At 34.1% G+C, this 23,407-nt stretch overlaps 1 protein-coding gene across 7 annotated transcripts in view; it reads left to right on the top strand.

The window, feature by feature from the left end:
• The window catches only part of LOC308194489 (uncharacterized protein), a 251,907-nt gene that overhangs the window by 184,899 nt on the left and 43,601 nt on the right, over positions 1 to 23,407 (top strand). For 4 of the 7 annotated variants that reach the window (XR_013950577.1, XR_013950578.1, XM_080590519.1 and 1 more), the window contains exon 2: positions 692 to 800. Coding sequence is in view for 3 of the 7 variants with exons in the window: in XM_080590519.1 (XP_080446645.1) it covers positions 692 to 800 (109 nt within the window). In the remaining 4 variants the exon portion in view is untranslated. The remainder of the gene's footprint in view (positions 1 to 691; positions 801 to 23,407) is intronic. The other 3 variants (XR_013950567.1, XR_013950576.1, XM_080590521.1) reach the window with 1 other exon arrangement.

Here is a 23,407-nt window from a genome sequence, read left to right as displayed (position 1 = left end):
TTGTATGTAGAAGGATGATATTGTGATTAAGGCAATGGACCAGAAAATAGGCAATTCTTGCCCTCCATATACAATATAAAAAAAAAAAAATGACATCTATACTGGTTCTAAACTACATAAAATCACAATTTATAACAAATTTGAAGTCTTTCATAAGCATAAGCATAAGTCTTTTCATAAGCATATCTTATATGAAATACAAATTCTGACTAAGTAATAATTGTAAATTAAACTTTGATTCTCAGTGAAAACAAATATACATGAAACAGTATTTCCTTTTTTTTTTTTTTTTTTTTTTTGTATCAAATTGCCCTTCTGGAAGGCAAAACAAAAGCCTACTCTGCTTTGGCAACTGATGTGATTTCTCACAAGAAAAAATATTTACTGTTAATCTTTTAAAAACATGAAAATTCTTATCTTTGTACTCAACAGATTATTATGAAGTTCACTTCTTATACAGGAAGTTAAAAAATATTGTTAGTCTAACAAAAGATCTTAAATGTTAATTAAAATTGAGCAAAAAATGTATTGTGGTTAGTCCAATTTCAGTGATGCTGCCATTTACACTCTAAATGATCTAGTTAATGCTAAGTAAATTTCATTAATACAGTTATAAAATGTAATTGAGAAGCTTACTAATATGTACTCCTGTTTGTATGGTGTAACGCTCATACTTCTTTTCACTCTCCAGGCAATCAGACTGCCAGTACCCATCTCACTCAAGAAGGTGGCACAGAATCTTGCAGTGAGTTGTCAGCATTCAAAGTTCTTCGGTGAAGTGACTGTAATGTTCATAAAAGGTGTTTTTTTGATGTTGTTGTTTTGTTTTCTTTTTTTTTTCTTTTTTTATTTTTTCTCTCTTGTCATCTTTGCCTGGATAACTATCACATGGATTCTTTCTTCTTCCTCATTCTAGAGTCCAGTTTGGGAAATTTTCATTATTGCTTTCCATTTTCTTCTTTCTTCACTTTTGAATCTCCACATTGCATACGAATTTAGTGTATATGTCAGTCTTTCCCATTTGGATACCCTCTTTGTTATCCCCAAACCAAGTTTTGAGCAGCTCCCAGGTCTGAATTACTTTAACTGAGTATTGGTGAGATGATCGTTGCTGTGGGGCCTCCAGTGATACTCTGCATGTTCTTTTGTCATCATATAGCTAGTATAATTTCATGGAGTAATGGTTTTAAACTAAAAGAGGTTAGGTTTAGATTAGATATTTGGAAGAATTTATTTACTCAGAGTATGGTGAGGCAATGGAACAGGTTGCCTAGAGAACCTCTGGATCCCTGGAATTGTTCAAAGCCAGGTTGGATGGTGCTTTGGACAACGTGGTCTAGTGGAAAGTGTCCCTGCCCATGGCAAAGGGTTGGAATTGGATGACCTTTAAGGAGGTCTCCTCTAACCCAAACCATTGTATGATTCTATAAGATTAATAAAGGATAAGGGCAAGAAAGTAGGGGCAGAGTCTCAAGAATCAGCAGAGGCAGATGACTCAGAAGAGGCTAGTGATTGAACACATCAGTTTTGGACATCAGATTGGATACAGGTTCAGTTTGTCAGAGGCAGGGAAATGAAACTGCACTGTGATTACAGTCCATAGGTGTGGGCAGATGCTATCCTACCAAGCAAGTGTGCAGTTTATGCCTGAGGACAAGTACAGATGGAAATTTGGCTATTGGAATACTGTGTTCAGTCTGGTTTTCGTTCTGTTAATCACAAGAGCTGAACCATAACATATTGCCCACGCCTAACACATTGCAAACCCTCCTCAACACTTTTTAAAAAGTTTTGGGGAACATTGTTCTGTTCCCCAATAGCTGAGAAGGAAGTGGAAATTTTTTACAGATACAGATGTAAAACTTGGAAATACTGGCTCCTAACACCTCTGTCCAGAATGTGTTTCTTTCTGTGCTGACAAGCTATCCGTAACTCCAAAGCCTTAGCTGATTCATGCTTATGCAGTTGTGAAGTAGCCCATGAAGTTAAAAGTGAAGGAGAACAGGCCTACTTTTCTTTCACTGATAATTTATATCAGGAGTCATGTGTTTAGGTGTGAAAAATACAATAACCACTCCACCAGAGTTTCCAGTAACCTGTTTTGTAAATCATTGTTTTGTCTTGAGAAGTTGCAGGAATTTAGTATATGTATTTCTTTGAGATTTTATTTTAAGAGGAATAAAGGCTTACCCCATAAATTCACAGATTAAAGGAAAATGTAAAGCAAGAAAACTGATGGAATTATGGGTATTATATATTTTAAAATAAATTTTCATTGTGAATGGTTTCAAAATCTTCATATTAAGCCAAAAACATGACATTGTTATTGAGTTTTGAGGGTGGTTTTGCTTTTAGTGTTTTCTAAGTGCCCTAGAGGTCAAATGAGACTGTATTACAGATATGGAAGTTAAATTGCCTCAAATGATCACAGTTATAGCTATTACTTGTCACAGTCAGATGTTACAGTAGGTAGTTAGATAATAAATATTAAAAAACAAACAATTATTTTTTTCTGGTAATGAAGGTTGTTATGAATTTATATTTGTCAATCATAATAAAATTATGTATAAAAAGGTATTGAGATGCACATTTTTTTGCAACCATTAGGTACAACCAGTAGGCACTAAAGAGGGATGAGAATGTGAAAGAAATACACAGTTGCTTGCAGTTACACAAAATTTTCATGTGTGCTACTAAAATAAATATGATGTTTTTGAGTTTGCTGGTGATAGCAGTTGAACCTGTTTGAAATTTTTAGTTTCACAGTTTACAGAAAGGTACAGATTTCATTGCATCTGTAAGTGTGCCAGAAAGCAACCTATATTCCTATGATGACTGCATCTAATGGAAAGTAAAAGAAAAAAAATGATTTAATCATTGCCAAAATGTCTACATTTGCAGATATATTCTTATTTTTCTTTCCCAGAATTCTATCCATATATGTTACAGACTTATATCACTCTTTCAAATACTCTTAAGATATCAGAAATTACTTTTTTTTTTTTTTGAAAAATTTTTCGATGTAAGTTGATTTATTTGCCTATTTCATTCCTGATTTATTCCTGTTTATCTTATTTCCTAACTTCCTAATGTTTGTTTTTCCATTTCACTTCATTGGTTCACAGGAACAGTAAGATAACAAACATGAGTGTATTTGGCAGCCTGTGCTGAATGCAAGGATGATTTCAATCTTACTCCTGAGAAAACTTACCACCTTTGTGAACACAACCATCAGCCTTTACCATAGATACCAGAGATCAAATTAAAAAGTTAAGGAGGATAATAAATATTCTAAACTATGCCAGTGTCTCTTCAGGAGTCAGCATGACAATACAGGAAAGGTTACAGACATTTTCTAGTATGAATCTATGCAAAGTTACAACAAAAGTGTAACAAACAATTTTCCAGGAGTACTTGTATGATGAAAGTATATCAAACTTGCGAAAAATCTGTGTTTTTCTCTAAAGGTGGGCAAAAAGCTTTCAATAGAAAGTTGAAATATGACAGAATCTTGTCTTTTAAGGAAAAAAAGATACAGAGATGCTGCAATATTAATAAATATACTTAAACAGATTCCCCCTCCCCACCCACACTGATCTGAAGAGCCACAGATTATCTGCTTACTGGCATTATAAGGCATTAGAAACTCCTGAGAGAGTTTTAGAAATGTAAATAAGTTATAATCTATAATTCATTTAGATATGCTAATGTTTATTTTGGTACAAGAAATGACTTTTTGATAATACCAGTAATGAATATGACTGCAATTGAGCATCTTCTTGTGAAACCATGTTCTAATTTGACCAATTTCTCATGAATTTTATTTCATGACACGTGGTTTTAGGAATCCTAAATCTGCAGGATTTTGAAGAGTATTCATTGTTTAATTAGTGTGCATAAGCCTCACTGTTTGTATATAAAAACTCATGTCTAGGAAAAAAATGTGGAAACTCATTTTCTTTCAGCATATATCTTCATTTTGAACAGTTCATTAAGCCATGATAATTTGACCACTAATACATCACAAACAGTTTTCAGAAAAACAAACAAACAAAGAAAAAGGTTTTATTTGATGGAAGCCATTCTTGTCTTCCCTTAAAGGACAATGTCTGTAAATAGTACAAAACAGAAAAATGGCAATGCCTTCAGAATAATTTACAGAAATGTATAGTTGATTTTTCCATGTATATACCTTGCACACTTAGAGAATTATATACTGTATTTCTTTGTTTTAGAAACAACCCTGGCATCAGTTAAAACCCAAGTGAAATTCCCATTAAAATTTAATGGAAAGCAGTTCTCAGCTTTTAAGTTCAGCTTTGGACTGACTTATAACAAAAGTTAAAAACCATGTAGCAAGAAATTGATTCTTGCTGCCTAGATTTTTGCCATATGGTATTAAAGAATATGTCTTTATTTGTCTTATGTATTGTAAACTTTTAGAATGACTATTATATACAATTAGTTAGAAGAGAGCTACCACGTTCTAACGTCTTTATCCTCATCAATTTTATGCTCTTGGTTGAGGATGATATATTGATTGAGGATGATATGATTATAACACATAAGTTAAAGGAAATAAAATTAGGATATTGGGTTGCAAACTTTTCTACTTTTGTTTTATAATATCTAAATAACTTTCATTTATTATTATTAATAATAATAATAATTATTATTTATTTATTTATTTATTTTCCCCCACTGGGGATCTTTATTTGTTCTTGTTTTCCCTTGAAATCAATTTTACCATGGAGATAAAGTATTGGATGGATGAAGACAACAAAATGAACATTGCAAATGGAAATAAGGGCGTGTGTACACTTTAATTCTTGAACTGATTGCCATTAGAGTGATCAGGAAAATTCTCCGATTTTGTTGTTCAATAGATCAGTTTTCTGAGGCTAAATTTACAAAAAAGGTGTGTTCAGGCCCTATGGTTACAGCTGTTCAAATGACCATTTCCAGGTCACTCATTGCATGTGTGGGCAGCAGTGGTGGACAATGATCTCTTGCTTGTTGCTGTCTTTCCCTCTCTTGACACTGCCTACCTGGTGAATTACCCAGTTTTCTTGTCCAACACCTGAAGGAGAATCAAGTGCCTATAATTGGAAAACATTTTCTTAACGGTACCCTAAAAAAGTGACCATCAAGAAGCCACAGAGCAGAAACAGAATGAAGAGAGTGAAAAATCACAGCTTGTTTAGCTGAAAGCTTTGCTGATAGAAAGGATGCAGAAACATCTACTTTAGGCTGGAAGACGATTTCTGTCTTCACTTTGAATTTTCATCTCTAAATTCTCTCTAAAACAGATAATCTGTCCCTGTCTTACAGAATATACTGGGAAAACAATTTCCTTTGGTAATGGCCCAGAGGGTCCTCACTTGGATTGTGGGACGCACAAGTCAAAACCTTTCTTTTGTTTCCAGAGTTGACTATGTATATGACATCTGCAAAATGCCAGTAAAATACTGTAAGCTGGTACTTCAGGTTTTCCTGATGCAGTTAGTTGTTCTCTCTCCCATTTTGTAATTCATTGGGCTGCAAGGAGCAATGACCCCCAATTCTGAAGTGCTAAGACATTTGTCAGGGACAGATTATACTTGAAGAGCTTTTCAGAGCTCCGTCCCATAACACTTCTGTCTTCTTTCTTTTAATGCAGTAAGCCAATTTGACAGAAACAATTTTAACTGGAATTTACATTGTTAAATATATATATTTTTAATTATGTCTCAAGATTGAAAAGAAAATCATTCTTATAAAGTTCATAAAATCAATCAAACATTCATTTTCAGCTCTATTTTGCAGTATGTACCCCTTTCTTACTGTTGATACTACTAATGATTTGGGATTCCCCTCCCTGGGATATGAAATGATGCATTTCATCTATTTTTTTTTTAAGACAGTAATAACTTTCTAATATTTTATTTAATTTTGTATAATAATGATTTTATATATTATATACCTCATTTAAACTAACAACAGTAGCTAGGTAGTGAAGAGAAGAATACAGTGCTGACAGTTACTGCACTGAGTATTACAGGTACTAATGAAAGTCAGTGTGATAATTTTGGGTGCTATATTAGGTCATTTATGTATGTTGTCAGGTTTCCATTTCAAGTGAAAAAACTATTTTTATCTGTTGATATTCTTAGACTTGGTTTAGAGACAGAAGTTCAACTAAACAAGAATATGCCATTTCAACATGAAATTTTGATAGCACGAAATTTTCAGGAATTATATGTGAGATGTTAATTCTGAATTTTTAAGTGTCTGATGGAATTCAGCTACAGAATCACATACCAATGTTGACAAATAATCTCCAAGCTGGTCTTGGTTTAATTTTGATACCATATTTTAAGGAATCTACTCCTATAGACTTTCTGGGCTAGTATTTTTTTATATATCTTTTCTGGATTTTTGATGAGGATTTTTTACCCTGCCAGATCTGAACGTGAAGCAGAGTTAAACATAGAGCATATAGCTCAGGTTTCTTCTTAACACTGAATTAATGCAAGGAAACTTCTGCATTTGAACATAGGAGACAGTTGTTTGGTATTGTTGACATGTAGCAGCTGGTAAGAGAAAGCAAGGAATCACCATTAAGAAGTAAAATGTTTTTGCTTTGTTTCAGCTTTCCACCTTTATTTGCATTAACATTCTCATTTGCATTGCATGAACATTTGTAGACAGAGAAAGCAATATGCTGGCCTTTGGCTAATTAGAGTTAAATCATCAGAGTACATAGGAAGTTTCTTTCTAGTTGAAAGATTAGTAACACTTCATCACCTTCTTTGATTCACAGAACAACCTCTTATGCTGTTTGCTGGCTTTATATGCATCCAATTTCCTAGAGCTACAGCAGGAAAAAAGACACAATGGGCAATTCTATTTCTGAAATTCTGTGCCAGAATTCACTGCACATGTATCTGACCTTTTCCCATTTTTCTTTAAGCATTTTTTTTTTACTTTACTTTACTTTTTTTTTTACTTTTTTTTTTTTTTTCCTGCATATGTTCCCCATTTTTAACATGTTTAGATGTTTAGATGTTTCAGCCCTCAGGCCTCTACTTTGAAATTTAGAAACTGTAATTCTTGGACTGCCTCTCTTATCTTTACAGTCCCTTCTCCTGTATATATAGCTTTTCTAATTATATAAGAGTTTTCATTGAGATCCTACAATACTTGATCACATCCATGAGGTTAGTAATGATTTTTGAAAAAGTGCTAACCATAAAAGGTTAATAATAATAATAATAATAACAATAATATTAATAATGAATTAGTTGAAAATAATTAAGCATACTAAAGTTATCTCATGAAAGTTAAAAGGCTAAATTAGAAAGTCAAAAAAAGAGAATCTGACATGAAAAATATTTAATTAGCAGTGTTAAAATATATAATTTGACTCCTGAAACAAAAAAATATTTCGAGTATTTTCTGCTCAGGTTACTTATTGTGACACAGAGAAATCATATGCCTCCCTTCATACCAATTCTCTACAATGCTACCCTTTCACCTGAATTGCAGCCAAAATGTCTAGGTTTTGGTTGTGGTGGTGGTGAATTTTTTGGAATTAGATTTCTGTTTCAGAATCTGCAACAATCATGAAGTCTTAAAAAACAAGTTTGTCTTTGGGAGGCGTACCAAAGTTTGCCATGGCCAGGTTGTTAGCCATTTAATTTATCCCTAGCAGTCTGTACATTCCATAACAAATGCTTAGCCCTTATCTATATTAAAAATACAGTGATAAATCTTAATATTTTTTCTTTCTATTGTTCTTCATCACTTGTTTATCATTGGTAGAGCTAGCATTGATACCTGATATATGATACAATATCTGATACATCGATTATGTTGATAGCTGGCCCAGGGCACTGCACCTTTAAACACTGATTATTGAAGTGTGTGCTGTGCTAATGTCGTGGTCTGCTGTTGATTATTCATTCTTCCATCCACCTTGTGTTCTGCAACAGACATATTGCTTGCGTTAAAAATGTGCCATAAATAGATTTTTTTGCTTCTAGGAGTCATATCTGTAGCTTCACTTACTCATGGAAAAGGAAGGAAAAAAGAAAAAAGACAAAAAAAGAACCTAGTTTAAGAGGTTATATGAAATTGATACACATCATTCAAAGCAATGCACTTTAATATGTGTTTTCATGGTTTTATTTTCCATGCCGATTGTGCATCATGGTTGAAAGGAAATAAAAGGAAAAGAATGGTTGTTGTTGTTGTTGTTGTTATTCTTCTTCTTATTATTATTATTATTGTAAGTATGTGCATTGCCAGGCTTTTTATTTTTATTCCGATTAAATCTTATTGTCCAACCTGTTTTTAAATAAGGCATATAAAATTATCAGTAAGTGTTAGGCTAAAACCTTGAAGAGAAAGAAAATTACACAAGGCTTATGAGTACATCACACCTATTATTTATATATGTCTAGTTCTTTCTTCATTAATTTGGTTAGGCATGTGGGAAGGTTATGAGAAAAAGACCATCAGGTAATTCTATAAAGTGATTTCTAATGATCTGAAAAATATTTGCTTCATTTTCTTACCAGGAAAGGAAGCTGAGAGATTCATGGGATTAAAGCATTCAAATGAAGAATTTGTGTATTCAGTTCAATATCTGATTTTCTTGAATTGAGAATGTCATTCTCTCAAATTTTGTCATTTTGTCAAAGCAGTTGTGTTCTTGTATTTACATGTGGCATGGAACAAAGGAAGTTAACAGTTAGTAGAATGGCACCAACAGTCATTGTTTTTACAGTAGACTGAGCCAATATTTTGCTCCCAAGTTTTGTGTTTAAAAAATAAATAAATAAATACAGAATATATTCAGTTGAGAGCTTCAAAATGACCCATATGACTTCTGACAGGCCTTCCACAAAATAGCATATGTATGCCTTCTCTAAGTCAACTGGTGTCAAAATGAGAAAAAAAAAAAAAGTCAAATCAATTATTAAGTGTTAGATTTCATCTGAGTTAGGGAGGTTTTATTAGAGTATGCAATAAAAAAAAAAAATACATTTTAAAAGTCTGTTTTCTGATTTAAACTATCTGTTGCATCCTCTGACTTCCGTAACTTATTTATTATTTTGTAATTGCATCAAAAAATCTTATTTTCAAAATTGCAAAATTCAGTGTCATTTTGGAGAAAATATCTGCCACTGGACAAACAAAAGAAACATAATGAAACAGTACGGTACCTGATTTGGGAATTTGGAGGTATAGGAGAGAAATAAACTTTGTAGATGTGATTTTTAAAAGAGCAGAAGAAAAACTACACTTCTAAGTTCATGGTAAAATTCTAGCATTTATGTGTGAGGTTAAAATTATATGACTCAGATAACTGAACAAGATTTTTAATGCCTTGAGCAAGAAAGAATTGTAATTGAACAAAATGAATGAATGTATGCAACAGCTTCTAAAAAAGACATATGCTTTTGTTGTGGGTGTTGTGCCATGAAATGCTAATGATGCTCATAATTTTTTTTTTTTTGTTTCAGAAGCATTTCTCTACATCTTTCTTTTGAAATAAATGAAAGTTACTTTTCCATGTCACATTTACAATATTTCTCTGTCCTGATGTGAGGATTGTCTATTATTGGCATTACTCACAAGCCTTAACCAAGGTACCACAGTAGCACTGTAGTCACTTCTTTCATTTCAGAGTATCATCATCACACATTTAAAAATCTGCTCTGGTCATTGTTATCACAGCAGTTTCCATTCCTCACCCTACTGCATGAAACTTACTGAATGCAATGTTATGTTTAAAATAGCTGCTATGAATACAGATACAATAGCCTGTAGTACAATATCTTTAATTATTTGGTAATGCTGTCTACATTTTATACTGACATTAGAATAAATGCATGGAACATCTTGTCTGTGACTGTTCAGCAGCAGTCCTCTTGCATTTATTCTGTATTATGCTGTAGAAGTCTCACTTGTTTTTGAGCGTTAGTATTGTGATAAGAATGGGAAAGGTCTTGAAGTACAACATATTGTACTCAGGTATTAACATTGCATATATTTTTAAGTCTCTGCCTACATAATTTCTCTATTATGTAATTTCTTATGAGAAAAATGACTATTTGTAAAATTACTGTCAAACTTCTTCAGAACATATTTTCAGGAGACAGCAGGGTATGCCTGTATAAAAGAAATCATCCTCTTAGTGACCACATAGGACCCCTTATTGTCCTATGGTCCCCTAATTGCCACATTGCCTCAAATAACTCTCTTAGTAAACTACTCATAGAAAGAGTATGGCAAACAATTTGTTATTAGTTAATGAGGGAGGAATAAAAATGCAGTGGAAAAAAAATATATATATATACTGAAACATAAGTTATTGCAAATAAAATAGAATAAAAATGTAGTAACATTTTCTTGTAAGTCAGTTACTGCTAGTTGGGTTACTGCTGCCCCTGGGTAAACTAACATTTTCATATGCACTAATTGGCAAAGAGGTCAAATAAAATTTCAATTAAAGAAAGTTCATTTGTGTTTTTCTGCCTCTATGGAGAAACTAATCAAAAACAACCTTTGGAATAACCGACAAAATAAAACACTAGGTGTACCTTTTCTTCCCACCAGGACTGGTTTATTATCTACATCTAGTTAACTTCAAACGAGATGGAGAAAAATACATTTGTAGAGTTTTATTTTTTTTTAATGTAGACTGAAAAGAAGCTGTATTCTGAAGTATGAGACATTGTTGCCATATATACATACACACACTTGCTTTTGGATCTAATCAAAGGCTGGTGCCTGTAACAGCAATGCCAAGGCTATCCCAATGAACTAAGTCTAACGTCTTTTCCGCTTGCTAGGCATGCCTGCAATGCTGTATGCTCATGTTGGCAACAGAAGAGAACTTTGCTAATTAGTGCATATAGAAATACCCAGTTAAACAGGAGCAGTAGTGACTTGAATAAAGACAGCTGAAATACCAGAAAAAGATATAATCTGTATTTCCAAACCAGCTACAACCTCACTTCTTGCTTTAATTGCAGAAATCCCCAGCTAAAATTTCCAGCTGTTGCAACTGTAACAGCTGGAGATCTTTTTTATCTCCATGAAAAATGGAAGAATAAATGATAAAGTATTTAGTAATAACATTTTCCATACTCAAAACAGGTGTCTACAACACAAGTAGGATTATAGGGTACCCCTACACAAAATAGTTGAATTTATTTCCTGTTTTATCTGAATGAAAAGCCAAAAGAATGCTTGAACTCCAAACCAAAAACCATTGTGTGCCTCGTTTCCCTGGTTTCTTAAGCACACTTTGCTCCTTCATGAGCTTTTGTGCTCCCCTTGCACTGAGGGAACAGTGCAGAAGTAACCACAGAAAGATTTTTGTTCCTTGCTCCTCTTACACACCTAATTTGCCCTGGCCAGGGCTGTGACAAGAAGGATCTTAAATGTCTCTCTCTGAACGCAGGATTGCTTTGATATTGTATTGGAAGCACATGTATAAGGAATTCCACTCAGCTGAAGTAGAGGGGTGCAAGTGTGACTGGGCTAAGCAGACCACGGTATCTAAATAAACATGAGCAACAACAACAACAACAAAAAAACAAGAAAAACCCTTCTGTATATAACAGTAAATCTGAACAAAAACAATTTCTGTTTCCATCACAAGTTGCTCATGGGCATACATGTTTATGCATATAAATGGTATAAATTACTTCAACTATATCCTAAGACTGTTAAAATCAGCAAAACCGCTATTCAGTAAGCCACAAATTTCTGCATAATTAGTTTTGAGAAATACCATCCGTATCTCCACAAAATACTTTAAAAATATACATCTTGTTGTGAAATGGTCACTTAACTGAAGACAAATATTTGTTGTATTTTCTAATGAAACAAAATTATATAGCCATAAATGCATGTGGCATTTCTTTGCAAATTGACATACATATAAATGTGGTATTTACAAATTGTTAAGTGCTTTTCATTCAATAATTTTCACTACTTAATTTATCACCATTCTTTTTGTATAGATGGATTTGCCTGTCAGTGCATAATGATGTATTTTAACATATTAATATATCATGCATTTTTAGAGTGTGCTGTTTTAAGCTATAACGGTTTCATGACGATGAACTTGGCAGGAGGGTTTTCCATATAAAAGTTAAAATAAAAAGGCAATTTTAACTTTAGTAAAGCCAGAAAGGGAGGTCTTTGTCAATAGGAGCTAGTAAAAATTTTAAGTCGTGATAAGATGTGTGATTCTCTGTAAATAAGTGAAGAAAATGTATTTTAGAAATGCTTACACAATTTTTAAATGCAAATAATGACACTATTTCATTTCAGTCTCCATGAAGAATTAATACATGAAGAATTAATACCAGGCAAAAAAAATAATAATATGAAACTGACTTTTTATACTTTTGAAATACCTTAAGACATGCTTAGTGATTTCTTCCACTGGAATAAAGGTAATTCTTAGCCTGATAAAAATTCAAGAATCCAAGATAGCTAAACCAAGTTCAGTTTCTCCTCTTACCAAGGTAGGTGCTATTTTCTTAGTATTTTCTTAATAAATGTTTGCAAATGTGCATTATCAAGTAAAGATGAATGAAACAAAATAAATGCAATTATTTTCTGGATTTTTGGTATCATGATATTTTATCTCTTTCTGTTTCAAAACATTTGTATATGTGACTGTGATTTTTCGGTAGGCAAAATAACATATCAACAATCTGTTGTGATATGTATTATAGTGCTGACGATTTAGACACTTTTCACTGCTTTCTCTGGAGTATTTTATCTTCCTCTGAAGTTGAAAATATTTTCTCAGTGTTAGAAGCTGAAATATAACAGTACATTGAAATTTCTGAGGTATTGGCAAAATTTTTCAGACTTCATCTATTATACTTCTGTTCAACTATATTTTGAGCAAGCACAACTCCTTAAATGCTGTGCTGTTCCACACACATACACTGGAAAAAAGGGGCCTTATTTTCCTTCGACTTTTGTTCTTTCAACTCTTGTTTTATTTTAAGATTATTAATGCTTCGTCAAGATTACTCAAGGCATTCACACGTAACTCATGTTCTTGCTTTGGCTTGTCACTTTTAGAAATATCTAAAAAGTTGAAAAGTTTTAAGTAATTTATTTTTGTATTTAAAAAGAGATTATATTTGTTTTACACGTTTCACAGAGGGCAAAATCTTTTCTTTGCTGAAGTCTTTGGAAAAATATCTACTGGAGCCAAGATCTCCTCAGAGAATCTTAATGACAACCACTCTAAATACTTTAAAAATAATTCTTTTCTGTGCTGACCTAAATTTGTTTGCCAGGTAATACATGAACAAATCGTTAATCTTCATAGGAATATGATTTTGATTCCACCTTCAAAAAAACATTTTTAAACCAAATTAGTAGTTCCAAATCTTTATGATGACTGAATTGGCATTTCCCATTTCTCAATGTTATGCTCCCACTGCTGCAGTCGGCTTTCAAAATATAGATTTACATTATTGATAGTAAATGGACAATTTCCCGCATTTGTTTTTTAATGATTGCACTAACATTTATAGGTTAAAAAAAAAAAGTGATAATGATACTCATATTTATATTTATGTATAGAAAATACAGTTCAGAAACTCCTATTATATAGTCAAGCATTACAGTTCATATATGAAGCATTGAAAGAGTTAAGAGCAGATTTGGTTCTTTTATGCAGATGTAATACCTCCTGGACACATTGAAAACAGGACCTGGCTTTATACTAAGTCAGTTTTTGGCTAACTGCAATGTTAGCAGCCTTCATAATTTGTTTCAGGATCTCTTGAACTTGCCTGATGTTGCAAGTCTTGCATCAGCGCAGTTAGACCATCAGCAGCTGGAATGTGCTACCAGGTGATGTCCCTTGTCATTTTGCTGCCAGTATCATCAGTGAGTTACAGCCAGCTTCTAAGTGTCAGCTCCTAAAGTACAGAAGATTAAGTAACATTTGAAGATGGTGGTTTATTTGATGGGAAAGGGAAAGGGAAAGGGAAAGGGAAAGAAAGGGAAAGGGAAAGGGAAAGGGAAAGGGAAAGGGAAAGGGAAAGGGAAAGGGAAAGGGAAAGGGAAAGGGAAAGGGAAAGGGGAAAGGGAAAGGGAAAGGGAAAGGGAAAGGGAAAGGGAAAGGGAAAGGGAAAGGGAAAGGGAAAGGGAAAGGGAAAGGGAAAGGGAAAGGGAAAGGGAAAGGGAGGGAGGGAGGGAGGGAGGGAAGGAAGAAGAAAGAAAGAAAGAAAGAAAGAAAGAAAGAAAAAGAAAGAAAGAAAGAAAGAAAGAAAGAAAGAAAGAAAGAAAGAAAGAAAGAAAGAAAGAAAGAAAGAAAGAAAGAAAGAAAGAAAGAAAGAAAGAAAGAAAGAAAGAAAAAGAAAGGAAGAAAGGAAGAAAGGAAGAAAGGAAGGAAGGAAGAAAGGAAGGAAGGAAGGAAGGAAGGAAGGAAGGAAGGAAGGAAGGAAGGAAGGAAGGAAGGAAGGAAGGAAGGAAGGAAGGAAGGAAGGAAGGAAGGAAGGAAGGAAGGAAGGAAGAAAGAAAGAAAGAAAGAAAGAAAGAAAGAAAGAAAGAAAGAAAGAAAGAAAGAAAGAAAGAAAGAAAGAAAGAAAGAAAGAAAGAAAGAAAGAAAGAAAGAAAGAAAGAAAGAAAAAGTTGACTACAGGAGTATTCTGCATGCATGTTCATTAGTTATTGCCATGGAGGCAAAGTCATTTACTGAAGAATAAGTTTGCCAGGCCTCTGAAGTATATTTTCACTTGCACACATTGCATGATGAAATGATACCTCCAACTGTGAAGATAAACAAGAAATCTTTATTTTAAAAAATGACAGTTTAGGTTTTGCAATGAACAAGACTGTATGGTGGGGAGGTTTGATGTCTTCCCAATGAAGATCTGGTGAAGGTAAATTTTTAGGAAACACACAATTACTTCACTTGACAATACTATTCCTCTTGGATGTTGCCTTAGACAGCATTTTGGTTCTTCTAAGTGTCCTGTATTTAATGTGTTTGTTGAAAATCATCTGTGTGAAAAAGAAAAAAGTTTCGCTTACTGATTCTTTCCATTAATGATATTTTAATATATTTGCAGTAATCAGAGAACGGTGAATCTGTTTTAGGAGGAAGAAGTTGATACTACAACAGTCATTGATTTAACTTGTCTTTCCTAGAGTTAACAGAATTTATACTCATATGTAAATAAATTACACATGTAAGCTCTTCAGGTTTTAGTCAATCATTGATAAACTACCACCTCACAGAAATTAAATAAAAAGATTTAAATATTTAAATAAGATAACATTATGACTATGTCCAATTAAAAGCATAAAAATCTAAAACTTTTTATATACAGTGAATCTAAGTTAAATTTTTAAGCTTCCTTATACGATGTTGCAGAGCTGTTAAAAAAGAAAATTATCTGTTTCACATTGAAAGTTGTAGTAAGGTAATAATACAAGTTTATGTGAAAATATTATGTTAATTTTCAGTAGTTGCCACTGAAGTTATTTTGGAAGCTGTAAACTATTTTAAGTATAGTTTCGATGGAAAAGTTGGTGTATGATAGGAAATGGAAAAATACCCAACAATCCTGCTAACATGGATAGAAGACTGTGTTGTTCTCATGTTGTAGTGAAAATCAGCTCTAATATGTCTATAGAGGAGGCCACAGAACACATGATATTTCCAAAAGCACATGTTATGTAGTTCAACCATAGTGCTTCTATAAACTCAGAATAGAATAAGGCTCATCTTTTCTACATGCTTGACACAAATTACTCAGTCCTCTGGTCCTTGAAAGCAATAATGTATATTTATTGAGCTGAAAAGTGTAAGAGAAATTGCATGTGTCAGCTAGGTTCTACTTGTTGAATGCACTGTAAGTTTTAGGAATTGCACACAAAATCACTTCTGATAACTCCAGTGGGAGTAACATCTCCTGCAGAGGGGGTGGCTTGAAGATGGTGCAAATTTATTGCACTTCAGAACTTCAGTAAAGTCATTTTCTCTACTGGGGAGGGTGCCAAGCCATCTTTATGATGTGCTGTGTGCACTTTTTCACTCAGGGACTTCAACCAAATAAGAGGAAAGATTTATTTCCTTCTGGTCCAGTCCAACTATGGACAATGTTTTATGTTTTCTTACATCAAAAGGAGAATTCTGAGAAAATGGGGAAAGAGTGCACAATTATCTGTCCTGAAAGCCTTTCTGGAGCATAGTGCAGGAGGGATGCGAACTGAGAGCAGCCTGAGATAAGAACAGTTTAATTGTGTGCATGTGGCATGTATGCATGTTCAGGGTTTTCTGTAGTAATGAGATATGAAACTAGCTCTGCTCTAGTTCAACTGAGCAGATAAGACTGGATTTTTCAGCCTACTGCAAGTGGCAATAACATTCAATGGGCCTACAGATATTTTTAAATCTTAAAAGTTGTACATAAGACTAATGTTAAATACAAATATATGAACAATTACTTTAACAGAAGAAGGGAAATAAAATGGAGCTCTGTATTGCTTAAATCAAACTACTGAGAATTATGTGCTATGAAACAATGTTTAGACCTCACGATAAGAGACTTAAAGTCTTGAAAACTGATAGATCATTTACTCATTGAAGAATTTAACTCACACTTTGAAAAATAATCCCTTACCTAAATATATGGTATTTTTAACTTGAGTTTCGAGAAAGCTTTTCATTGCTCAGTTCATGATTGCCACCAAATGTCTTAATCAGTAACCCAACTTCAAAGCAGAACAATTTACATCTAAAACAAAGGACAGTAACTTAGCTTTGTTTTAGAAATTTCTGTTGGTAACTCTTGTCTGTTCATTCTAGATTTGCCCATGAACTTGGTTATTTGTATAATGATAACTAGACAAAATACTGAAACATGTTTGCCTGGAAAACAAATACTCTTAATCTGAAAACACATAACAAAAATATTTAAATTAATTTTGTTGATGTAGAGTGAGTATATAAAGTGTAGCTAAAAATAAACTGTTTCGGCTTGCAGGGATAGGAGGAGAAGAAGAGAGGTCTGTTCAGTCAAAAAGTAGTCTCCTTATATCTACAGATTTATGGAAGAAAATAAGCAAAATGCTGACAAACTTATCCATAACAGCAGTAATTTTTCTCCAGAAGATTTGACTGTTAGAGGATTGTATGAACAGTAAAAGCTGCTTTTCAATGTGTAGGTATTTCTAATTTCTAAAAAAGCCACAGGAGATGCTTCCTTTTGCTAACATTTGAAAGATGGTCTGTTTTCTGCTGACATTTGTGCTGTAGATAACCTCCTGCTGTCCCAGGGAAATTGTGTGGTGGCTTTCAGAATTGGGAGCATGTTTATACAAGCAGTATATCTGGCTACAAAAATAATTTTACAATATTTTCATCTGCTGCTTTTATTTATGTAAGATGTTTCTGCTGTTATTGTGCAGTGACACATTAGGCTAGGCATGTAAAGTAATGCAGTGTGACTGATACAAGCTGATGTTACACTTCACAGCACAATGCTTCATAATGTGTTAAGTCAATGAGAGCACTTAAAAAAAGAAAGAAAGAAAGAAAAAAAGTAATTTTCCAGGAAGAACTAACTAATAAAAGAAACCAAGAATAACCTTCCATCTCTCCTCCACTCATCTTCCTCAAAACAAACAAACAAACAAACAAACAAACACGTAGAGCAGAAAAAAAAATGTATTTGACATAAAAGTACATTTTGGATGATCCATAACAGTAGATCATTGTGTAAAATACAGAAAGATGAAGAAGGTGAAGTAATTTTTATTTGAAAAGTTTTTCTCTTTCTTCACAAAGTGAAAAATATTTCATTTATGATCTTTACTGGTTTTCAAAGCCATATATTTTTAGAAAGTAAGAGTAGTGTATTTAAATGTACTTTAGGCTGTTTTAGTTTACAATACAATATTGTAAAGTCTCAGTCTCAAATGGAAATACTGATTTTATACTGAATTTTCTTCTCTATTATTGATTTTGAAATAATGTAAAAAATCTTCATCCTAGGTATCAATTCATTGGGTGTGCCTTTTTTTTTTCTTTGATATTGCATTTTTGTCTGTTTTTGAATGTATACTTTTTATTTGGTTTATAAACTACTTTTCTTGAAGATTACATTACTCTACAGAAACTACCGTGGTGTTTTTTTTTCCCATGTTTTTGCAGACTTCTTGTAATATTTTCCTGTGAGCACTCCTAAAATTCAGAAATCTTTCCATCTTTCTCTCAAATTCAGTCTTACTACATCAAACCATTTAATCTGATTCCTGATATTATTCATGCTAATTGAGTACTTAAGCACTATTTGATGCTGGTAATTTTCTGCCCTGCTCAGAGCTTTGCAGTTAAGGCGAGAGGGAGCATATCCTATAGCTGGTGGAGTACTCACAGGTCTCAATGGATATTTTTGCACCTCTGGACTGGTGCACTCCACATTTTTAATGTGCACCTTTTTCAGTGCCTGTAGTCTGCATAAGTGTTAAATTGGTCAGATGGTCTACTGGACGTCTCTAGCTTTAATGATATCCTACAGTAAATAGCAAGTTCTCTTTTATCACAAAATATCACAAGACTGTCTCCTGTAGGCCACCTTCACTCCAAGAATAAACTGAAGCCATTCCTCGGAAATTAGAGCAGGACTAAGGCTGATGTTCCTGTGCTTCATTAGAAAAGCTCAGGCTAGCAGTGGCTGTAGCCTGCCACACTATGGTGTGCTCTGGGAAACACAAAACCCACCACAGTGCACCAGTTCTGGCTGCTAGGAGGCATGGGACAAGGGGGCTTGGGCTGTGTCTTTAGGAAAAGATATTATCAACTTCTGCACGAACTAAGGAGAAAATTTAAAGGGTTAGAGGGAATAAATACTGTCTGTATTCCAATACAGTGCTCCACACAAGACAAACTTGAAGGAGCATGCAGAAGTTTCTTGAAATCTGGATATGCAACTTGATGTCTTCTTAGGACAGATGTTAACCATAAATAAAGGCAAGAAAGCAGTTGCAATTAGCAAGTACTAAGAATTGCTGTTAGGTTTAGATCTTCAGACATTAGAATTGAGATCTTACTAGCAAATGTGCTCGTGATTAATAATAATAATCAACAATAAAAACAGCACAAAATATTCCAACAAAGAAAGTAAGTTTCTTAAATTAATTTGACCTGAAGTTTAGTAAAATTGCTTGATAAATGTTATACCACTTTTCACAAATAAAGCAAAGAGAAGTTCAGAAATCAGTGAAATTTTAGCATTTAGAATAAAGAAGATGGAGGATTTAAAAATGAGATTTTTTTGCAATTATTAACACGAGTCTTCAGTTGCAGGCCAATCTTTTTGATTCCAAGAGAAAAAGGATATTTTAGTCCTTCCTACCAGAGCCAGACTGTTATTTTATTAAAATCATTGTTTCATTCGCTAAAAGACTGATTGTCTGAAGATCCATTTGACACTACAAGTGGGATTTAACTAGGCTGCCTCTTTATCAGTGCCGCTCAGCTATCCAGGGTTCATTCAATAAGCCAGGTCATCTTGCACTTTATGAAGACAAATTGTTCTTAACCTCAGCCTCAGCCTTCTCATCATCTTAGAGTAGCAGGTGTAACCTTCCTATGAGAGCTAACAGCTGAAGAACAGGGAACGCCTTCTAATTTTACTGGGTCTCAGAGATCCAGACTCATTATACTCATTTAAGTAATATTAGTCAGCAAAATAAGCTGTTAATCTATACAATTAGCAATTCCAGATAATAAGGTCTTCTATTGCATTCTCTGCACTGGGTGTGTGCCAGGTTATAATAGTTTAAATTCCAAAAATAATAATTAAATTGCTTAGAGACATGTCAAAACACAGAAGGCTGCCTAAGACCTTCTTAGGCATCATTCTTCCACCATTGAGAGGGAACTTCCTTCTGAGTTTTAAAAGTCAATAGCAAAACATCTGCAGCAAAGCCCACAACCTCCTGTGTTATCCCAAGGAAGACAGAGGGCACCTAAAGACAATTTTTTCTCCATTTCTTCATTCATTCTAACATTTCCAACACCAGTTGGAAATGTTAGAGGCAAAAATTTATATTTTATATTTTTGTATTTGGAAGTGTTAGAGGCAAAAATTTATATTTTTGTTTCTTGAACATGATTGATTGTGACTAAGATCTGATTGAGGAACAGACAATATTAAGTAGCTCTGTGTTTCTATACATCAGCAGGATGTAGGTAACTTGCCAAATATGTCAATATCCTATTTCACAGCCACACCATATTGACCATAACCACAGTGTTGGCTAATATAAAATGAACTTTCATCACCTACACTGTTTCCAGAAAGGATGGAGCTCCCAGAACAAAGCAGAAGTTTCCTATGGGAGTGATACTACATTTTCCATGGCTGCAGTCCATACATTTCTAGAAATCTGGTTATTAAAGTTATTCAAACATCTTCTGAGATATATTCTTATCTTCATTGTATGGACATTTTCCAACAGGCTGATCTTAACAATCAGATGTCATTGTTAGGATAGTTTGTTGCTATTGTGAACATGATCCAGTTTCAGCTGCTCCAGATAGTTAAGGATTAAATTAATTTTACACTATATTTTGTAGTTATATTCTGACAATCTGTAAAGCAAATCTAACAGTAAGAAGTCTGTAATTTATGAGCTGATACACAGTCACTTCTGTTTCCTCAGAACAGAACTGGATTTTCTCGTCCAATACCAAGTCATCCCTTTTAACAATGCAGAGAAAAAATGTAATAGTTTTCCTGGAGGTCTAAGTTTCTTTAGTGTGTTTCCTTGTGTAACTTGTTTATTTGCTTTTGCTTGTTTGTTTGTTTCCCAGAACAATGTCAGTGTGTGGAGTCCCATGAGATTGCTTGGAACAGTAAGTTACAAAACCAATATCGGAGACAAACAAGAAAAAACAGAAAAATTAGGAAAGCTCTCCTCTGTTGTTTCTATATCAGCTTTTATTGTTGCAGGAAGAAGGTAAGAACAAGAATGACGCTGAAAAGATCTGAAACTGATATTTATTTTTTCCCTAACCAAACTTAACCTGAACATCAGCACATTGTCAATACTGTAACAGAATATATTAGGCTTCAAAGTACAAGCCTGGTGTTGGTTATTTCCACTTTCAGGTAGGAAATAAAAAAATTAAAATTAAAATTAAAAAAAAATAAAAAGAGTATTTTCAGGGCAAGTTCAGAAGTAAAGAGCAGAAGTAAACATGCAGGGGAAAGTGGAGGTCAGCTCTCCCCTACCGGAGAGCCTCAGCAGCCAAAGTGGCTCCGAGGAAGGAGAAGGCAGCAGAGCCCTGCAGGAAGCAGCAGGACTAATTTTTCTTGGTTTACCAAGAAAACAAGAACTGATAGATAAGCTTAGTTGTTTGAAAACATTAATAGGTAGTTTTAATGTTGTTAAAACTTCCATTTCTAGAAATCTCTGTTAATCAGTAGCTTGTTTTCCATCAGACAAAGAAACTAGAATAGTTCTGGCAGATGTGAACTGCTTGAGTGGCTGAAATAAGAGGCATATGGTGAGAAAATTTCCACAGGTGAGTCCTGAATTAGTCATGTCCGTGTTGATGTAGTTCCATCATGCAGTCTGTCTTTGCATGCTATTTGCATGTATAAGCCCCTGTTGAAAGATAGTACCCATGCTGACTGCCCAGAACAGATATCATGAACAATTCCAATGTGTCTAAAATTTCATGTAAGCTCTTGTAAAATTTCATGTAAAGCTCTCACTTTAGCACCAGGTCCCCTAACCTCTGTACTACAGTTCCTGTTACCAGTACTCAGCCTCTTCCTCTGTTGCTTCCTTTCCAGAGAAAAGAGACTCTGTTCTTGCCTCTGCTTGGTAAGAAGAGAGATCCAACCTGCACAGCTCAGCTGCCAGTGATGGTGAGTCCTGCTGCTTCCTGCAGGGCTCTGCTGCCTTCTACTTCCTCGGAGAGGAAAAATTTTTATTTTTTATTTCCTACCTGAAAGTGGAAATAACCAACACCAGGCTTGTACTTTGAAGCCTAATATATTCTGTTACAGTATTGACAATGTGCTGATGTTCAGGTTAAGTTTGGTTAGGGAAAAAATAAGTATCAGTTTCAGATCTTTTCAGCGTCATTCTTGTTCTTACCTTCTTCCTGCAACAATAAAAGCTGATAAAGCTGATATAGAAACAACAGAGGAGAGCTTTCATAATTTTTCTGTTTACAGTTTTCAAACCTATAAGATATATTTTCCCACACACATTAGCTAAGTGCTTTTTAGCCAAAAGAGAGGAAGGCAAAACTTTGTGAAAACCTCACATCTATTGCATTTGGATAAGAATAGTCAGAATTTACCATTGCTGTGCCATTGTTGATGTTTAGAAGCACTGCAGAGTTTGTGCTGTGGGATTTGTTTTTTTTTTATCTCTTTTGGTCTACATTGTAAATATCTATATTTATGTTAATCAACCTTTTTCACCAGAGAAGAGAAACAGGCAGTTTCAGAGACCAATTTATCTCACCTATTTTAGGTACGTGCTTTACGTTTGAAGAATCAGTCACTATTTCTCTCCAGGAATAAAGTGAGTCCAGGTACCAGCATATATGACTTTTTATGATCTGATGAACAGGATATACTGGTTCCAGTATCTTGGTAAGAGTCCCAGATGCAGACACTTGAGATCTAAGTCTAATCTCAGAGAGATCCACAGTGGGGAGTATGGTGACCATATAGACACAACACATGCATGTCAGTGCATAGCCTCTGTTCACTATGGAAGAGACCTCTGCTACGTTTCTACATAGTTGTTGCAATTAGATAACTGAATTAAAGGAGGATGGAACCAGATCCACTATATGTATATATATATATATATATATAATCATTTAATTATCCATTATTTTGAAAGACAACAGAGGAAAAATAAGGAGAAATAAGTGCAGTGTTGTCCCTTTTCTTTGACTACAAGCACTAACGGGATTGAAATATTGCTTAGGTATTGCAAATGTCTATGCTTCAGAAAAGGCAAGGAAAAAAAATAAAACAGGCGGTGGGCCAGCAGCTAAGCAGGGGTCTGTCACTCTGTCTGAACACAGCCGGAGGGCTGCAGGGAACAGACGCATGCTGCGTTACAAGTGCCAGCTCTGATAGTTACATGTCGTAGTACAGAGCAATCCTTAGTCAGGTAAATGCTTCTGTACAGAACATTTCACGTGAATTTTAGTTTTTACTGGCAGGCTGGGTAACATCAAAATCAACATAAAAAATGACTAAAGGTTACAGCGTTTGGTATGACAAATCTTTTACAGTTAGCACGTAGTCCTCTGTGGTGAGGGCGGGGCAGATAAGTGCAAGTATTGTAACATGAGATCTGACGTCACCTGATTTATTAATGT

The sequence above is a fragment of the Anser brachyrhynchus genome (assembly GCF_964034855.1).
Source record: "Anser brachyrhynchus genome assembly, chromosome: 4".
Taxonomy (NCBI): domain Eukaryota; kingdom Metazoa; phylum Chordata; class Aves; order Anseriformes; family Anatidae; genus Anser; species Anser brachyrhynchus.
This window is presented reverse-complemented; position numbering and strand designations above follow the sequence as displayed.